The sequence below is a fragment of the Carlito syrichta genome, unplaced genomic scaffold (assembly GCF_000164805.1).
Source record: "Carlito syrichta isolate Samal-C Ts95f unplaced genomic scaffold, Tarsius_syrichta-2.0.1 Scaffold135894, whole genome shotgun sequence".
Classification (NCBI taxonomy): domain Eukaryota; kingdom Metazoa; phylum Chordata; class Mammalia; order Primates; family Tarsiidae; genus Carlito; species Carlito syrichta.
In genome coordinates, this window is record NW_007079990.1 from 33,620 (window position 1) to 52,125 (window position 18,506).

Below are 18,506 nucleotides of genomic sequence, written 5' to 3' on the forward strand. Positions count from 1 at the left end.
CTAATTTCTTGATTTATTTATTTTTTTTTGAGTTGGAGTCTCACTGTTGCCTAGACTGAGTGCAGTGGCCACTCCCGGCCACCGCAGCCACGACCTGCCGGGCTCCGGCGATCCTTCCGCCTCGGCCTTCCGAGTGGCTGGAACTACAGGCGCGCGCTACCACGCCCGGCTGATTTTCTGATTGATTGTAGAGATGAGGTTTCGCCAAGTTGCCCAGGGGGGCCTCGAACCCGCGGGCTCAGGCAATCTACTCACCTCAGCTTCCCAAAGGCGTGGGATTAGAGGCTGAGCCACCGAGCCCGGCTAGTCCCCCCTTTTCTGCACAGGTGGGTGACAATACCTGTGAAAAATCTTCCAGAATTGCCACATCCTTTGCTGTTTCCTAAAAACCCACGATGGTCCTTAGAGGAGTCACTGCTTTAAAAACATTTTTTTGGATAGAAATGAGATCTCAGTACGCTGCTCAGGTTGGCCTCGAACTCCTGGCTTCAAGGATCCTCACCCCTCAGCCTCCCAAAGTGTTGGGATTATAACCATAAGCCACAGTGCCTGGCCTAGGAGTGATTTATTTTTATGCTGCCACTGAGGGAGGGATTGGTATCTCTCTCCTTATATGGGCACAGGGAGTCTCAGAGAGGTGTGTTGTCTGCTCAAGGACATCGTGCGCCAAGCGGCAGGGGCTGGAAGCAGAACCCTGAGGTTCAGATTGTGCTCGTCCCCCTCCTGTCCCCGCAGCCCTCTTTCCTTCCGGGCACAATGGATGTTGCCGAGGAGCAATGTTCCTTGATAAGCCCCGGACAAAACACCCTCTCGTGCCACCGTTTCTCTTTCTGGGTACAGTGGACATTGTAGACAAGCAGTGTCCCTTGCTGAGCCCAGTGCAGGACACCTGCCCCTGCCAGCAGCCTGTCTCACTCCCCATGGGCTCCGTGTCGAGTCCTCCTGGGCTCTGCTCTGCCATGCACACCCAGAGCCGCTGCACGGCGTCCTGCAAGCAGCCATTCTGCACGCCTGCGCTCCCGTCCGCCCCAGCTGCCCCCACCCCGCCCACAGCCCTTCCAGAGGGTCCTCTGTGAGCCAGCCCCTTCCTAGCACCAGCCCCGTTGGCTGCACTCTGCCCTGCTGGCCCCTGGCTCTGAAGTCTTGGCTCAGACCTCTCTTCTCTGGCAGAGGGTGTCCCGGGACCCTGACGAGGTATGAGCCCCTGCTCGATGCCCCCTTCCCTAGTATGCTCATGCCACCCGGGGCCACCTGTTTACCGCTGATCCTCCCTGGTAGGTGGGTCTCAGGCAGTACCCTCTGCCCCGCCTCGTGGCACCTGGCACTCTAGACTCCCGGGTATTGAGATAATCTTCCTCCCCTGGAGGCTACAGGGGAGAGGCCAGGGCAAGGGGCAGCAGGTTCCCCATGAGTCTTGGGACAAAGGGCGGCGCCTACCTCCCTCTCGCTGCAGGATGTGGTGCAGGTGTACGATGTCCAGGATGGTCTCCAGGTGCTGCTCTGAGTAGCCCTTCCTCCGCATGTCCTCCACCGAGTCTGGGTAGATCACCTGGTCGCGCAGGGAGCCCACGGACATGTAGGGCCTGTGGGAAAGCTGCGTGTCCACAGAGGAAGGGCCGCTCACCACCCCGAGGATGCCCTGAGCCCGAGTGGGCTGCACAATGGGCTCCCAGACAGTGTCCACACTCCACGCCATGTGCACCCCCAGACATCAGCACCAGCCTGTGCGCGCGCATGCACGCGCACACACACAGACACAGACACACACACACACACACACACACACACACACACACGGGGTGTGTGCACACTCCCTGCACGCCTCTGCCATGGACAGGGAGTGGACGCCACAGGCCCTCGGGCTCTGGGGACAGCCCCTTGGTGTGCTCGCCTGGACCCCTGCTGGACTGCACAGGCAGGGGAAGTGGGGAGGGGCAAGGCAGGAGGAGGGAGGCAGGTGGGTCTCGGCCGGCCCTCCGCTCCCGCCAGCGCTCACCTCTGAGGGATGTAGAACATTCGCTGGGGCGGGGGCTTGTAGAGCACACCACCATACGTGGGCCACAGCCCGCCCAGGATGCGGAACAGGGAGCTTTTGCCGCAGCCGTTGGGGCCCGTGATGAGCAGGTGCATGCCTTCTTCCACCTGTGGAGGAGAACGTGGCACCTGAGCGTGTGGGCCCCTACACCCATGGCCTCCTTCCCAGCCTCAGGAAGCCCCAGCACCTGAGCCGCCGGGCAGGCCATTCCTGATCACTTGGGAAGGGCCTCTGTGGCCTGGGGGATGGGTCTGGCATCCAGCGCTGACAAAATGCCCGGCCCAGGACATGGGAATGGGTAAGACCCAGCCCAGTCCCCTCCAGGGGACTTGATATGTCCTCACAGCACGGGACCAGCACAAGAGGAGAGGCTTTCTTTGCCACACCAAATGGACGGCTGTGTTCCAAGCAGTCAGTGCCACCCTCCATCCCGCTGGACTCCCACCACACTGGGAACCTGAGAGAGGGTCGCATCTCCATCCCCGGAGGAACTGCCCCGACAGACACCTTCCTTACAGCTCTGGTTATAGAATACACCCCACTGCCTCCTCCCGCCCCCAAGTCCCTGCTGCCTCCACAGTGATCACGTGCCACAGAGATGCCGCTTTGGCCCCTGGGCCCTGACAAGGACCACAGGCCCCCTGATCCACAGATCTCATTATTCCTGCATAAGTTATAGAAATGCCCACTATGGGGAAAATGTCAGCAGGCTAGAGGTGGCCATGTGCAGGGAGGAGGGGATGGGGAGAGCGTGAGCATGGAGTCAGCACCCTGGGGCACAGATGACCAGGTCACCACTGCCATACTTGGCCCTTCCCTCACTATGCATGTTTCCTTACCTGTGAAACCCACCACATGGGGCTCCTGGGAAGATCTGAGGATGTGGCCTTTGGCTCACTTCAGGGTTATAGGTGGGATTGTGGCCCCCCAAATCCATTTGTTGGACCCTAACCTCAGTGTTTCAGAGTATGACTCTATTTGGTGTTAGGTCACTGCAGATGTCATTAGACCGAGATGAGGTCACACTGGAGTAGGGTGGTCCCTAATCCAATAGGACCAGTGTCTTATGCAAAGGGGACATGTGGGCACAGAGATGCCCAGAGGGAGGATGCCATGTGGAGGCAGAGCCAGAGGTCATGCTGATGCAGCAGGAGCCAAAGACGGCCAGCAGACCAGAAGCTGGGAGAGAGGCCAGGGCCGGACTCTTTCTCACGGCCCTTGGAAGGATACTGGGATCTCAGACTTCCGGTCTCCAGAACTGGGAGGCCATTCATTTCTAGTGTTATAGCCATTGGGTTTGTGGGCCTTTGTGATGGCAGCCCCAGTACACCCATACAGTTGGGGCTGGGTGTCACACCAGAGGGCTGTGCCTTGGGTCTTGCCACCACTGCCCCAAGATTTCCTGGGGCCAGTCTGGAAACCACCCACCTGAGACCTCCTGGTGGGTGGCTCCCCCAGTTACCCTCTGAGTGACCACTGCCAGGGGTGACAGAGCCCCAGCATGATCCCTCTTCTCTGCTTATTCCCCTGCCAGGCCAAGGCCCCTCGGCCCCTCCCCACCCCTGCAGGAGGCATTCTTCACCGTGCTGTCCGTCTACCAGCTCGTGATGGCTCCTGGGCAGAGTTTCTTTTGACCTCCACTACCCCCAGGCATGGTGACCACTTTTCTTGTGTCCCTGCTTTCCCCTGAACAGCTGCCAAACTGGGGGGCCTCTATAACACTTCTGTGTCTCCCCAAAGCGGAAACTCCCTGAGGGCAGGGCCCCCGATTTACTTCTGGTTTCTAGTGCCCAGCTCAAAGTTCGGGGATATTGGTTGAATGAATGACTCCCTCTCACTTCCTCCTCCCATGTCCCCAGCCTAGTCTTCCTCTCACTCTATCACTTCTGGCCCCATTTAAACCCATGGCCTCTCGGTGGCCTGTGGACAGCTCAGCTCCCAGGGATTCCTTTTCGTGGCCTTCCTGGGAACCCTCTTCAGTGGGCCAGGCTGTGTCCACCACACAAACCTTGTGCTGGGGGCTTCTCAAAGCACATGGGGCAGAACACCCCCCTCCCCCATGAGCTACACAGCAAGGTGTCCAGGTGGGAGAGTGGCTAGAGCTCAACCAGAGTCCCTGGCTTTCTCAGGAGGGGGGGGGGAGTTGGCAACGGACAACAGGAACGCGTGGGTGACCCTTGGCCAATCCTGGTAATCACTAGTCTCTTTTATCAGCCCTGACTCTATCACCCCAGAATGAACAGAGACATGTTGGTCTCTCACCTCGACCTTGGCCCACTTGCCACATAGCTCTGGGGACAATAGCTCTTGCCAGCACAGGCGGGTGGGAGGTCAGGGGTTGAGACCTGCAGATGTGGCCAGGCCAGGCGGCCCTCCCCCACAGGACCTACCCTGATGTTGAGGCTGGCCACCACCACCTCTCCTGCAGGCGTGATGATAGGAATGTTCTCACAGATGATCCCCTGCTCCACGTCCACCACCTGGCCTGCAGGGAGAATGGAGGAAGGAGGCGAGGGAGCAGCGCATGCCCTCTGCGTCGGGTGGGTTCTGCATGTCCCCGGCTGCACCTTCTTGCCCCTGGGCACGGGCCTATCTGCCCCAATAGCATGCCAGTGGATTCCCAACCAGCACCCTCGTTCCAGGACCCCGTGGGAACACAGCCAGGTCTCTCTCCAAGCCAGACTCCGCCCCTAGCACCTGGTACCGGGCCCGGGAACCTGAGGCATGAGCCTCTACTCCTGCTTTGCAGCCCACGGCTCCTAGTACCATCTCAAGGTGGCTGCAATACCCAGGGCCCTTTTCTTGGCACCCTGTTCTGCTGTAGCTGGCAGCTGGCATGCCAGGCCCTCCCATGCTGTCACACTGACTGCAACCTTCTCTTGCTGCCCTGTCTGGGTGCAGGATCCCCCACACCTGGGGACCACATCCCCCTTATTTGGAGAGTATAATCCAGGCCAGGAGCCCCAGAAGGGTGAATCAGCAGGGTGGCTGGCAGCGGCTGCTCTGGGAAGGAAGGCTGTTGGACCAGAAACCCTCCCCAGGGGCCCAGCTCAACCCGGCAGAAGTCCTCTCAGACCCTGCCAGGCTGTCCTTCCCTCCTGAGTCAACTGCAATGGGCTGGGCCACACGGCAGTCTTGGAGTGCTGGAGTGGGAATGGCCGGAGCCAGGGCGGCAAGTCAGTCTCACGGTGGGAAGGCAGAGACGGGCGGAGGCACTTCGCAGGGAGGCGCGGTCTTACCTCGGATCTTTAGGGACCCCTCCAGGCGTACGCCAGACCGTGCCATGGCCCCCGAACCTGCCTGAGCGTCCTCTGGCTCCCCAGGCCTCTTGAAGCGACAGTGCTGGACATCTTCAAACACCTGGAACATCTCGTGCACTCGGGCTGTGTAGCCAGCCAGCTCTGTCACCTGTGGGGAGGGTGGCCTGGCTCAGCCCTGGCAGCTGCGGGGAGAGGCATGGCAAGGGTGGGGGCTGGGCCGGGGGTACCTCCTTGTATGACGACATGATCCGCTCAATGGCATCTGCGGCCGCTGTGAGGAGGTTGCGGGCAATGGTGAAGGCCTCCGTGCGCTCGCTCACTAGCTCCTCCTCCTCCTTCTCCAAGGCTGCCTTCTTCACAGCCTCTGAGTCTGCGAGGCACAAGGGGGTGGGTGGCAGGGAGGGCAGAGACAACAGAAAGTCAGAAATGGGCCACTGGAAGGAAAGATGAAGCTCTTCGGCAAATGGTGCTGGGACAGCAGGATCGATCTATCTATCTAGCTATTCACTATCTATCTATCTATCTATCTATCTATTCACCCACTCATCCATCCATCCATCCATCCATCCATCCATAAAGGGGGACCCAAAAAACCCAGAATTTATTTTTAAAAAATGTATACTGGCTGGGCTCGGTGGCTCAGCCTGTAATCCTAGCATTTTGGGAGGCTAAGGCGACTGGATTGCCTGAGCCCATGGGTTCGGGACCAGCCCAGGCAACTTGGCGAGATCTCGTCTCTACAATAAAATAAACAAATAGCTGAGCATGGTAACGCACGTCTGTAGTTCCGGCTACTTGAAGGCTGAGGCAGAAGGATCGCCGGAGCCCAGCAGGTCTACGCCGGTGTGGCCATGAGCGTGTGTGCCACTGCACTCCAGCCTGAGCGAAGGAGTGAGACTCCAACTCAAAAAATAAAATCAAATAAAACAAAAATAAAAAAATGTATATTTATTCTTACATGTTTAAACTTTAGTCACCTTCAAAGTACTCTCTGTTGGATGCAATACACCTATGGAGGTGTTTTTTCCGCTGCTCAAAACAGTTTTTGAACTCATCACTTCTGATGCCTTTTAGTGCTTCTGCTGGTTTTTTGTTTTACCTCTTCCACATCGGCAAAGAAAAATAAAATAAAAAAAAAATCCCCCTTGAGGACTTTTTTTCATGGGGGAAACAAAAAGTTTGCTGGGGCGAGATCAGGTGAATAGGGAGGGTGGGGCATGGAGGTCATGATGTTTTTGGTCAAAAAATGCTGAACATTCATTCAGCCTGGTGTGGGCAGGTGCACTCATTAATCACCCATCATGAAATGGGCAAACGTGTTAAAAGAATCTAAAAAAAAAAAAAAAAATTCACCGAAGTCGAACGCAGCCTCTCACAGCACTAGCTGGTACACTGATGCCAACAGATTTCTAGAACCCTTATCTAGTGGGGGAAGCCTGGACTAGTAATACAAAGGGCCTGCCCTCCAAAAATAATTCTATTTTCTGGGCTCCTCCCTTACATCTATCTATCCATCCACCCAAATGTAGGAGGATGACCCCTACCTCACATACACACAAGCTAACTTGTTGACGTGTAAGAGCTAAAATAGAAAACTCTTACAAGAAAATTGGGAAAGTTTCACAACTCTGGATATGGCAATGGCTCCTTAAATGTGATGGCAAAAGCATGAGCAACAAAAGAAAAACAGAGCCGCTACCATAAATCAAAAAAATTAGCCATCCATGGTAGTGCGGGCCTGTAGTTCCAGCTACTTGGAAGGCTGAGGCGGAAGGATCGCTGGAGCCCAGCCAGTCGAGGCTGCGGTGGCCGTGAGCGTGCCACTGCACTCCAGTCTGGGCGACCGAGTGAGACTCCAACTCAAAAAGAAAAAAAAAAAAGAAAAACAGAGCAATGGAATCTCATCAAAGTCAAAGACTTTGGTGCACCAAAGAACACCATCAAGAAGGTGAAAAGGGCTGGGCGCGGTGGCTCACACTTGTAATCCCGGCACTTTGGGAGGCCGAGGAAGGAGGATTGCTTGAGTCGGCCTAGGCTAAATAGCAAGACCTCATCTCTACAAAAATAAAAAATAAAAAAATTAACCAGGCATGGTGGTGCATGCCTGTAGCTCCAGTTACTCAGGAGGCTGAAGCAGGAGGATCGCCTGAGCCTGGGAGGCTGAGGCTGCAGTGAGCCATGACTGTGCTAACTGTACTCTAACCTGAGTGACAGAATGAGACCCTGACTCAAAAACAAACATACACACAAAAAAACCAAAGTGAAAAGACAACCTACAAACTGGGAGAAAATACTTGTAAGCCACATATCCAGAATGTACAAAGACTTTTTACAAGTCAACAACAGGGAGATAACCCGATCAAACAATGGGCAAAGGGTCTGATGGAAGACATGCCCATGGCTACTAAGCACATACAAAGGTGGTCAACACCACTGTCATCAGGAAATGCAGACCAAAGCCACCAAGAGACCCCACCTCCCAGTCACGAGGGTGGCTAGGATGAAGAGGGGGTCATAACCAGCACAGGCCAGGATGAGGAGAAGCCAGAGTCCCCACGATCGCCGTGGGAAGTCACACGGTGCGGTCACTGTGGAGAAGTCTGGCAGCTCCTCAAAAGGTTAGCCAGAGAGGAACCACATGACCCAGCAAGCCCACACCTAGAAATCCACCCAGGAGAAAGAAAAGTATTTGTCCACAGAGAGACTTGTATGTGAATGTTCACGGCAGCATTACTCACAATAGTCAAAATGTGGAAACAACCCAAATGTCCATCAATGAGTGAATGGATAAAGAAATTGTGATACATCCACACAATGGAATATTATCCAGCCATAAAGAGGAAGTACTGAGTCATCTTACAACATGGATGAGCCTTGAAAACATGATGCTGGCCGGGCTTGGTGGCTCAGCCTGCAATCCCAGCACTCTGGGAGGCCGAGGCAAGTGGATTCCCCGAGCCCGTGGGTTTGAGACCAGCCTGGGCAACTTGGCGAGACCTCGTCTCTACGATAAATCAACAAGTAGCCAGGCATGGTAGTGAGCGCCTATAGTTCTGGCTACTTGGAAGGCTGAGGCGGAAGGATTGCCGGAGCCCAGCAGGTTGACACTGCCTGGGTGATGGAGTGAGACTCCAACTCAAAAAAAAAAAGAAAAGAAAAGAAAATAAAGAAAAGAAAAGAAGACATGATGCTAAGTGAAAGAAGCAAGTCATAAAAGGTCACGTACTGTATGATCCTGTTTCTGTGAAATGTCCAGAATGGGCACATCCCTAGGGAAAGAGGCAGATGAGTGATGCTCATGAGGTCTGGGGTTTCTTTTGGGGATAATAAAAACATTCTGGGCTTTGAGATGACTGGACAACTCTGTGAATATATTAAAAACCACTGAATTGAAAATTTTGAAAGGGTGAATTATGTGGTATGTTAATTAGAGCTAAATAACATTAATTTTAAAAATGGGCCAGCAGCCAACTGGCTTTTTCTTTTCTTTCTTTTTCCTTTTTTTTGAGTCAGGGTCTCACTCTGTAGCCTAGACTGGAGTGCTGTGGCATGATCACAGCTCACTGCAGCCTCAACCTCCTGGGCTCAAGTGATTCTCCCTCTTCAACCTCCCGAGTAGCTGGGACTACAGGCACACGTCACCATGACTGGCTGATTTTTTTGGTAGAGACGAGGTCTTGAACTCCTGGGTTAAAGTGATCCCCCTGCCTCAGCTTTCCAAAGAGCTGGGATTGCAGGCGTGAGCCACTATTCCCAGCCTGTTTCTTTATTAGAAAAAAACAAGCCGGGCTTGGTGGCTCAGCCTGTAATCCTGCGCCTTGGGAGGCTGATGTGAGTGGATTGCCTGAGCCCGCGGGTTTGAGACCCGCCTGGGCAACTTGGCGAGACCTCATCTCTACAATAAATCAAAAATTAGCCGGGCGTGGTAGCATGCGCCTGTAGTTCCAGCTACTTGGAAGGCTGAGCAGGTCGAGGCTGCGGTGGCCGGAGCGGCCACTGCACTCCAGTCTGGGAGACAGAGTGAGACTTCAATTAAAAAAAAAAAGAAAGAAAAAACAAAACAATTTTTTTCTTTTTTAGTCTCTGTCATACTCAACCAGAATGGCTTTGCTTCTCGTTACAACCAGCTCCCTCCACCTAGACTGGCCCCTGCTCTGTCCTGCACCATTGCTGTCAGCCCTTCCTGGGACACACCTGGACTGTGTTATCCAACATCCAGGGCTGTTTGTCTTTGGAACACGAAGGTTCCACTTTCTGACCTCTCCCTCTAAACCATGGTCTTTGACCTCTGTGCCAACGGTCATCCTGCTTGGCCTTGTTTCTCCTAGGAGCTGCTCCTGTCTTTACCTGCTCTTCTTTCATAGTTTAGACGCCATGGCAGCACCCTCAACCTTCCCTTATCAATGGCCTTGACTCTCTTGACCCTTAGTGCCCTCGGAGAAGCAAGGGTTTTACATGAGGAATCTTCTAGAAATGGTGGTGGAAGGGGGGCGGGGTAAGAAGGCTAGCTCTGATGGTCTGGGGAGTGGGCTGAAGTGGCAGGAAGGAAAGTTCTGTGAAGTGCCGGAGGACGCTGTCCAGAGGCACAAGGGATGCTGAGGTGGGAGGCATGGAGCTCAAAGGTAGGAGGGGGGAGGCAACAAGGAACGGAGTCAGCTCAGCAGTGTGGAGTGGAAAGGGGACAGGATGGATGGACACAGTGCCCTCACACTGCCTTTTGGGACTCGGCCCAGGAAACCAGGGAAAAGAACCTGGCAGGGGGTGGGAAGTGTTAAATCTACAAGTCTAAGCCCTGGGGCCTTCCTTCCCACCATGCTCTCAAGGACACAGCCCCAGTAGACAGTGGGGATACAAACCCCCCACCCCAAATGTTCTGAGAGCTGGTCAGTCACTGTGGACATAGGGAAGGGGCCTGCAGGTCTTTGTGCAGCCAAGACCAGGGCCCAGGAGCAAGATGCAGGAAGGCCTCTGGGCTGGGAAGGGAGCCATGGCCCTGCCTGCTCCTGAGCCCTCCGCCTGCGGGCAGCAGAGCATAGCTTAGGGAACTCTTGTCCAGCTGGTAAGTGCTGGCCTTCTCCCATGGCCCCCAGTGCCCCTGGCTTCCTCCAGGCACCTGGGGCCCTCACTGGCCACTGGGTGCTGGGGACACAACAGGGACAAAACAGACAAAAATCCTACCCTCACAATGCCTGCAGTCTGAGGGAGGGAGAGAGAGAAGTGCTATACAGCGCTCAGTGCTGCTCGGGGCTGGGAAGAGCAGGAAGGTGGGGAGGGCCGAGAGGGGCAGGCTAGCCATGCCTGGTGAGGCTGCACACAGAGCTCAGACCCAGGGAGGGACCTGGGCTCCGGCAAAGGCCCAGAGGCAGAAGCAGGCCTGGCGCTTGTGGGAAGAACGAGGAGACCATAGAGAAGTGAAGCCAGCAAGGGGGAAGGGAGCAGCTCCCACCTTCAAGGCTTAATGACTTTAAGGGCTACGAGGGCAGGGACAGTAGCTCATGCTTCTTGAGCTGCCCACAAAGCTGGCACAGCATAGAGCCAAGTGGCTGCAGGCGTTTGCTCACGGACTGGTCTCCATGCTCTGGGTCGGCGGTGTCGCCTGGGTCAGGCACCCACACCTCGCTCAAGGCACACCCCGTCCCTGAATTTGACTCTTCTTGGGGAGCACCCAGAGAAAGACAGACAGCCGAGGGTATGGAAGCCACATGTGGAAACAGGAACAGGAGAGAACCAGACACTTCTGTTCCTGAAACAAGCCAGGCCAGACAACAGAGACAGAGAGGCCTTGTGGCAGCTCCAGCGGGGCAACGGGGAGAGGCCCCAAGTGCCACTCACACACTGCACCAGCTGGTGGCCATGGCGAGGCCAAGAGCTGCGGGTTAGGCTTGGGTGGGGCTGGGGCTCAACTCCAGGCGGGGGCGCATATGTGTGTGTATATAACACACACACACGTATATGTTGATATTCATACATATGTGTATACGTAACCGCAAACCCTTTTACCACCAAACTCGATCAGCAGAACGTAGCACAACTGTTTAAAGCAGAGCCGTGCCTGAAGAAAGCAGGGGAAATCCCAGGAGCAAGCGAGAAGCAAGCAGCTGGTGCTCCCTTGAAATTCCCAAAGACAGACGGGGAGAGGAAGGAGGTCAGGAAGCTTGCTTTGCTTAGCCTGGGTTCCAGGTGCACCGAACAAGAGTTCCCTTCTAAGAATTTGTAATGATGTGTCTGTGTCTGAGGTTCAAACACATTTGAATGAATACTACCTGCAAGCTCAGGGATCCCCCCCTCCCCAGGCTGAGATGTTAACCTGAAAATGGCCTCCAGCTGGTTAATTACCTTGTAATGTTGGCCACAACACAAGGAAATATGGAATTACACGACCCATCCAGGCTACACCCATTCCCCTGGAGGTCTTGCGGCAAAATCCACGAAGAAATAATCCACCATGAGTGAAGACCAGCAGAAGACAAAGGTGGGTGAGGCCTGCAAGGACTTCAGACGGCCGGATCACTGGACAGAGACTACGGACTAAGTATGATTAATACAAAACACAGCATGAAAGGAGCAGCCAAAAAGAAAAACAAGTAAATAAGATGTATACAAAAACAGTCAGAAATTTCTATTTGGAAAAGAACATTTCCATTTTTTTTTTAGAAAGCTGGATTTATTAAGAGGACAGAAGAGCTCCCACAGTGGGAGGGGACCTGAGGGGGTTGCTGGTCTCTATTTCCAAAAGTTTATTTGAAACAATCAAATAGAACTTACAGAAATAGTCACAGAAATGTGAAAAAAATTCAAATTCGATGCAGCCGAAGAGAAAACTGGTGAATCAGTGAGCAGGAAGAAGACCTGGAGAGCTCTCCTGAGAATCACACAGACAGTGTTTGATGGGAAACAGTCAAGAGAGGTGAAGAGCCAGGCACGGTGGCTCACACCTGTAATTCCAGCACTTTGGGAGGTGGGGGCGAGAGGACTGCCTGAGCCCAGGGGTTCGAGACCAGCCTGAGCAAAATGCAAGAGCTCATCTCTACAATAAATCAAAAAATTAGGCCGGGCTCGGTGGCTCAGCCTGTAATCCCAGCACTTTGGGAGGCTGAGGCGAGGGGATTGCCTAAGCCTGTTGGTTTAAGATCCGCCCGGGCAACTTGGTGAGACCTCATCTCTATAATAAATCAAAAATCAGCTGGGCGTGGTAGCGCATGCCTGTAGTTCTGGCTACTTGGAAGGCTGAGGCGGAAGGATGGCTGGAGCCCAGCAGGGCAAGGCTGCGGTGGCTGGGAGTGGCCACTGCACTCCAGTCTGGGCAACAGAGTGAAACTCCAACTCAAAAACAACAACAAAAAAATTAGCTGTGCATGGTGGCACACACTTGTAGTCCCAGCTACCTGAGAGGCTGAAACGGAAGGATGGCCTAAGCCCAGCAGACTGAGGCTACAGTGACCATGAGCATGCCGCTGTACTCCAGCCTGGGTGACAGAGTGAGACTCTGACTCAAAAAGAAAAGAAAAAGAGAGAGAGAGATGAAGAGAGGCAATGAAGAGAACGAAAAGTCAAGCATGTGTCTAGCAGGAGCTCCAGAAGTGGGTAAAGGAATGAGGGCCAGGCAAGATCGGAAAAGACAATAGCTGAGTCTTCCAGAATGACTGGGGAACCTGAATATTTGAAGTCTCAAGCAGGATAAACAGAAATCAACACCTAAACACGCAGCAGTGAAAACCGCAGAATGCTACAGAGAAAGAGAAAATTATGAATATACACAGCCAAAAGAAGACAGGGCACTAAGGGAAGACAAGTAAACTGATAAAAGATTTGGCAACAGTAACAGAAGAAGCGAGAAGACAACGCCATATTGTCAAGGGGCTGAGAGAAAACAACTGTTCGCCCAGACTCCCACAGTCAACTGAACTTTAGCCTTGGAAGAAGGTGAAATAAAGATATCTTCAGACAACAAAATACCAAGAATCTCCCATGATAAAACCCTTGCTGAAAGAACTTTTAAAAGTTGTCTTCCTGTCCTGAGTACAGTTGTGAGTTTAAAAAAATTCCCAAGGGGCGCCTATGTGGAAGGAGGTAACTGGACGCAGAAAAGAGGACTGAGATGGATGAACAAAACGGTGAGTAAAGAAATCAGCAAACACGTGAGCGAGTTTCAACATGCAGGGCCAGATAAGGCGAGTGCAGAGAAGAAAAACAAAGTAAAATCCACCTCTATGCTGGGCTGCAAAGACATGGCCAACGGGGGTTGGCTCTGGCAGCTCAAGTGCTCTATGGTCCAGGAGAAGGAGGAGCTATTGATTCACCTGACTCTGTTTTCAAGTACGCATGTTCACCTTTTCAGGGGTAACCACTAACACACGGGAAAGAGAATGGGTAAGCAGCAAACCAGTAGAGGACCACAGTGGGAATGAGGAAACCCGGTTGCTGCTCCAGCCACGGGCAAAACAGGCTTTCCACTCCCCCAGGAGGCCTTGGGCCAGAAGTCTCTGCCACCTGCAACCCACAAGAACCCTGAGGGGTGGAAAAACCGAGGCCGGAGTGATGAAAGGGCTCACTCAAGCTTTTGCCCACATCTTCCCACCTCCAAATCACAGTTGGGCTGAGGACAGGGACAGGTGTGTGAGGGTACACGTGCCTGGTGAAGCGACACATGGTGTTCTGAGTTGCGGCCCCCCGCCTGGCTGAGTGGTACCAAGGAGCATGACATGCGCACAGGGCGAAAGGCAACCAGGAGACTGAGCCTCATCATCTCAAGGATGCCAGCAGGGCTCCCTGTCCCAGCAGCAGAAGGGGCAGGGGCCGGCTGAGCTCTGGGCCCTCAGGGGCAGTGGAGGGCAAGGCTCCGGTGCCCAGTCCCTCGGAGTCCTGGCTCTCACCTGACTCTGAGTAGCCGGTGGCAGTGATGATGGGCACGGCCACCATGAGCAGGCCTGAGGCGCTCCACACATACTTCATGAGGAACTGCTCCAGCATGACGTACCACAGGCGTTCCAGAAGGATCAGGTTGATCTGCGAGGCCAGGTCCTGGTAGGAGTGCTGCAGCAGAGCCAGCTCCACCTGTCCAGATGACAGAGACAGAGGGGCCTTGTGGCAACTCCAGCAGGGCAATGGCGAGAGGCTCCAAGCGCCACTCACACACGCTATGCCAGTCGGTGGCAGTGACACGGCCAAGAGCTGCAGGTTAGGCTCAGGCGGGGCTGGGTCTCAAGCTCTGAGCTGGGGTGCGTGACTCTTGACCCCTTTTCACTACCTCTCAGGTTGGGAGGCTCACCACTCCCTCTCTGCCCTGAAGCAGGCCCAGGGCAGGAAACTTGCCGAGCCCAGCACCGTTTTCCTGTCTGCGAGATCAGCTCTAATTTCTCAACCCTGAACTAAGCCAAGATTGGCCCAGGAGAGCAAAAGCCCATGCTCTCGGTTCCAAAAAGCTCGGTTCAACAGTTTTGGCCTCCTTAGGCCCTGTCCCCCTACTTTCCCACAATCCTCTTGGTGAGAAACTTGCCCTGGGTTTTCCCACTGGAACCAGGAGGCTGCACTCCCAAGTCAGGCCCTATGGGTCTCGCCCCTGTGGGCAGTCCCACAGGCAGGCCTGGCTCTTCCTTCCTCAACAGCGGGTAGGCCTCCCCTGCCCTCCTGTCCCCCTTCTTGCACCGGCCACCACCTGCCACATCAGGGCGGGGACACAAGGGGAAAAGGAGTTCTGCAGGGAAGAGGTGGCAGCAGCAGTCAGATAGGCAGAGGAGGCCAAAGGTGTTGGGATGTGCTCATGATAAGGTGTCGGAGGGGTCATGGGTTTCCTGGCTCATTCTGGAGATGCACGCCTCAGCCTTGCCTCCCCATGCCCACCAGACTATAGCTGCCCAGTCTGGCACCATGCGCCAAGTGCCTTCATGTGTCTCCATTTGATTCCCACCGTGTCCCACTGTCCATGGCTCAACAGAACGTGGAAGCCCAGAGAGGCAAAGTGACCCGACCAAGCCCACACAGCCTGGTGACAGCAAACAGTGAGGGAATTTGGACCACACTGGCAGAGCTGGTAGATTCTTGTAAGTGATGCTTTGACTTATTAAGAAAGGTCTACTTAGTTCTCAGCAAGAGGTTGTGTGTGTGTGTGTGTGTGTGTGTGTCTGCAAATATGTTCCAATAAGCCTCCTTGCTGAAAACCCAGCGAGCACAGAGTATTGTGCTGCTTGTCCTCTGGTCAGTCTGTCACTCCTGCCCTGACCTGCTGATCTGGGCCCAGGCCACGTACACGGGGGCGGGGGCATCAGCCAATGGGACTGGAGTGGGATAGGACACATGCCTGCACAGCAAGGGCGATCAGCCTGCCTGTGGGGGCCCATCATCCCACACAGTTTTCCAGCCGCGGTGACACAGACAGGTCACGGATGTGCGTGGGGCCCTCCCGCCCTGGCAAGCCAACCCTCTTGGCCAATGTGCCACTTCCCTAAGCTAGCCTGGAGGAAGTCCTTGCAAGGAACAGCCATCTCTCTGCTGCTCCCTATCACCCAGGTCTGCCCAGAGCTCAGCTTCCCCAAGCCCGGTCTCCCATTCCTGAAGTGAGCACGCCTCCTCTGAGCACCCTGACAATCCAGGCTCGTGCTGGGAGCTGGCAGGAGTACCAGCCAAGGCTGACAATGTAGCTGCAGGGAATGTGCCAACGCCTCACCCAAGGCCACGGCTGCCTGCCAAGGCCCTGCAGCCTGGCGTGCGGGAGAAGAGGCGAGCAGGAAAGGGGCTGTGGCGGTCGCCAGGTGCACTTTCTCCTGATCTGCAGGCTGGGCCGTGCTGGGGATGCCCCTCTCTGTGGAGTCTGGGGACAAGCCTGCTTTTCTGCCTGGTGCACAACCAACGAGACAAGGTCCCGGGGCAAGAGGCCACCTGACCCAGGAGCACACACAGGCCTTCAGGAGACGGATGCCATTGTCCCCCTCCCCCCAAGAAGCGCTCGGGAACCGAAACCGACTTGCAGAGGGCAGGGCCTGAGGCAGCTGCAACCCCAGGCACGAGGAAGGGGAGGGGCCGAGGCGAGATAAAGGGAGCATTGGCCTGGAGTAACCTTTCCAGCGCCTGCCTGGCTGGCCCTGGCCCACCAGGGAGCTGTGTGCTGGGGACACAGGCGGAAGGGCGGCCACGCCAGGGGTAGGGCGGCTGACGGGCAGGCAGGAAGTGTGTCCCGCTGTGGTGGAGGCCTGTGCCGGGCATCCCTGGTTTGGGGGTGCGGGGAGGCAGCTGAGCCAACTGGTAGCTGGGAAGGCCCGCGGGCTCAGGCGGGGGTGGCCATGACCCTAAGTCCCACCACCGCTGGGGCCGCTGCGCTGGGTGCTGCTCGTTAAACTCCGCTTGGGCTGAGTCATGCCCATGATGCCTGCCTGCCTGGCCGGCCAGCTCTGCCGGACGCCGGCCTTCAAAGGGCCCAGGGGCCCAGGAGGGGCTGGCCAGCAGGCCTCGGCCCGTGGTTCCCGCTCCCAGAGGCAGGCGTTTCCTCCCGGCTGGTTGCAGGAGTGAGGCGACCTGAGCTCAGCATCCCAAACCGCTAGGATGGCAACACTAAGTCCACCACAAGACAAGCTCGAGGGGGAGAGGAAGCAGAAGTGGCCTGGAGCGCCAGCGGCTGGCACCGGCCATCCCGCCCTACTTCATCTCCATTTCTATACCCAAGTGCACCCGCCAGGCCCTGCCGGCCGTCCCCTCGCGTGGCCTCCCCACACCTTCCTTCGCATGGGTCTGCCGCCCCGCCCCGGGCTTTCCCTGCTGCCCCGGGCTGCCTGCCCGTGGCTTCGCGCGACACGCTCTCCGTGCAGGCGCTCAACCTGCCCCACCTCGTGGCCCCCATAGAAGGCGATCTCCTCCGAGTTGGCCACCACGCGCGAGTGCATGTAGCGCAGCTCTCCCTTCCGCCGGGCCTCCTCGGCCACCAGCTCCCCAAACTTGGGCGAGAAGGCCCGCAGCACGTTGGCCGTGAGGAACACCACGAGGCCGGCGATGGCCGAGGGCCAGGCTGTGCCGGCTCCGCGGGAGCGGGCCGCTCGAAGCAGGGTGTAGGAAGTCACGGCCACATCCAGAAGTGGCTTGGTCAGGTTGGAGTAGAGGTGGGCCACGGATGCGGCAAAGGCCACCACGTCCTCCGTCAGAGACTGGTCCGGGTTGCGAAGCCGCCCGTCCATGTTGCTGACTCGGTAGTAGGTCTGCTGGGCGAAGTAAAGGCTGTAGGCGTGGGCCACCAGACGGCTGCGGAAGGACAGGGCCAGCTGGCCCTCCAGGTAGCGGATGGCACTGTTGATGAAGGTGGCGGGCAGGGCGATGAAGAGCCACTGCAGCAGCTGCCAGCCGAAGGCCCGCGGGTCCTTGCGCACGATGCAGCGGGCGAGCCTTCCGTCCAGGCGGGCCACGTACACCGACAGAAACGTCCGGCTCACCAGGGCCCCCGAGTGCAGGGCCAGCAGCCCGGTCTCCCGGCACAGGACTCGGGGGAACAGCAGCCGCAGGAGCCACAGGAGCCGCTGCAGGAACACCCGGTTCATGCCGGCCTTGGCCGCCGAGGCCCCAGGCGCCTCCTGCGTGGGCTCCCTGGCCAGCCCCGGTGGGCCCCTGGCCGGAGCCAGACACTGCCGCACCAGGGGGTAGATTTTGTGGACTCCATAGGCCGCCAGGGCCAGGACCACGGCCGTGCGCTTCAGCGTGGTCACCCGCGAGGGCCGAGGAGTGGAGAGCACCGGCATGTCACCTGGGCTGGCAAGCACCGGGCTGGGACCGTGCCTGAGGCCGCAGTTGAGGCAGGTAGCTGGAAGGGTTGTTGCTCTGACCCCGGGTTCGTTGTCTAGGCAACTGGAAACCTTGCGGTGGTCCCTGAGACTGTCGCTTTAGGCCCCCGGGGTGGTGCTGGGGCCCCTGGTGCGGTGGGCTCGGGGCCCTCCAGGGTCGCGGCCTCTTCAGGCAGCCCAAGTGGAGGAACTTGGCTCCCACTCCCGTCAGTGCCCCGGCCCCTGGGGTCAGAGCCTTCGGAGCTCCTGGGCAGACAGGGCGTCTCTTCCTCTCCACCTCGTCCTCCTCCTCCCCTGGTGGGGCCCCTCCCCGGGGCACCAGGCGCGTCTGTACGCTCCGTAGCCTGGCTGAAGCGACAGCGACTCCGCCACCAGCCCAGAATCCCCACCCACCCACTCCTCCCCAGGGGCGAGTCGGGGGAAGGGGAGGAGGCGGAGGAGGGGCGAGAGGCG

At 56.5% G+C, this 18,506-nt stretch overlaps 1 protein-coding gene across 1 annotated transcript in view; it reads right to left on the reverse strand.

Annotated features, from left to right (window-relative positions):
• The window catches only part of ABCD1 (ATP binding cassette subfamily D member 1), a 23,045-nt gene extending 4,628 nt beyond the window's left edge, over positions 1-18,417 (reverse strand). Inside the window, exons 1-7 of the mRNA XM_008049639.2 lie at positions 17,112-18,417; positions 14,169-14,349; positions 5,523-5,665; positions 5,275-5,443; positions 4,426-4,520; positions 1,997-2,142; positions 1,438-1,583 (exon numbers count right to left, since the gene is read on the reverse strand). Coding sequence (XP_008047830.1) covers positions 1,438-1,583; positions 1,997-2,142; positions 4,426-4,520; positions 5,275-5,443; positions 5,523-5,665; positions 14,169-14,349; positions 17,112-18,011 — 1,780 coding nt within the window. The 5' untranslated portion in view covers positions 18,012-18,417. The remainder of the gene's footprint in view (positions 1-1,437; positions 1,584-1,996; positions 2,143-4,425; positions 4,521-5,274; positions 5,444-5,522; positions 5,666-14,168; positions 14,350-17,111) is intronic.
• Between the last annotated feature and the right edge of the window lie 89 nt (positions 18,418-18,506).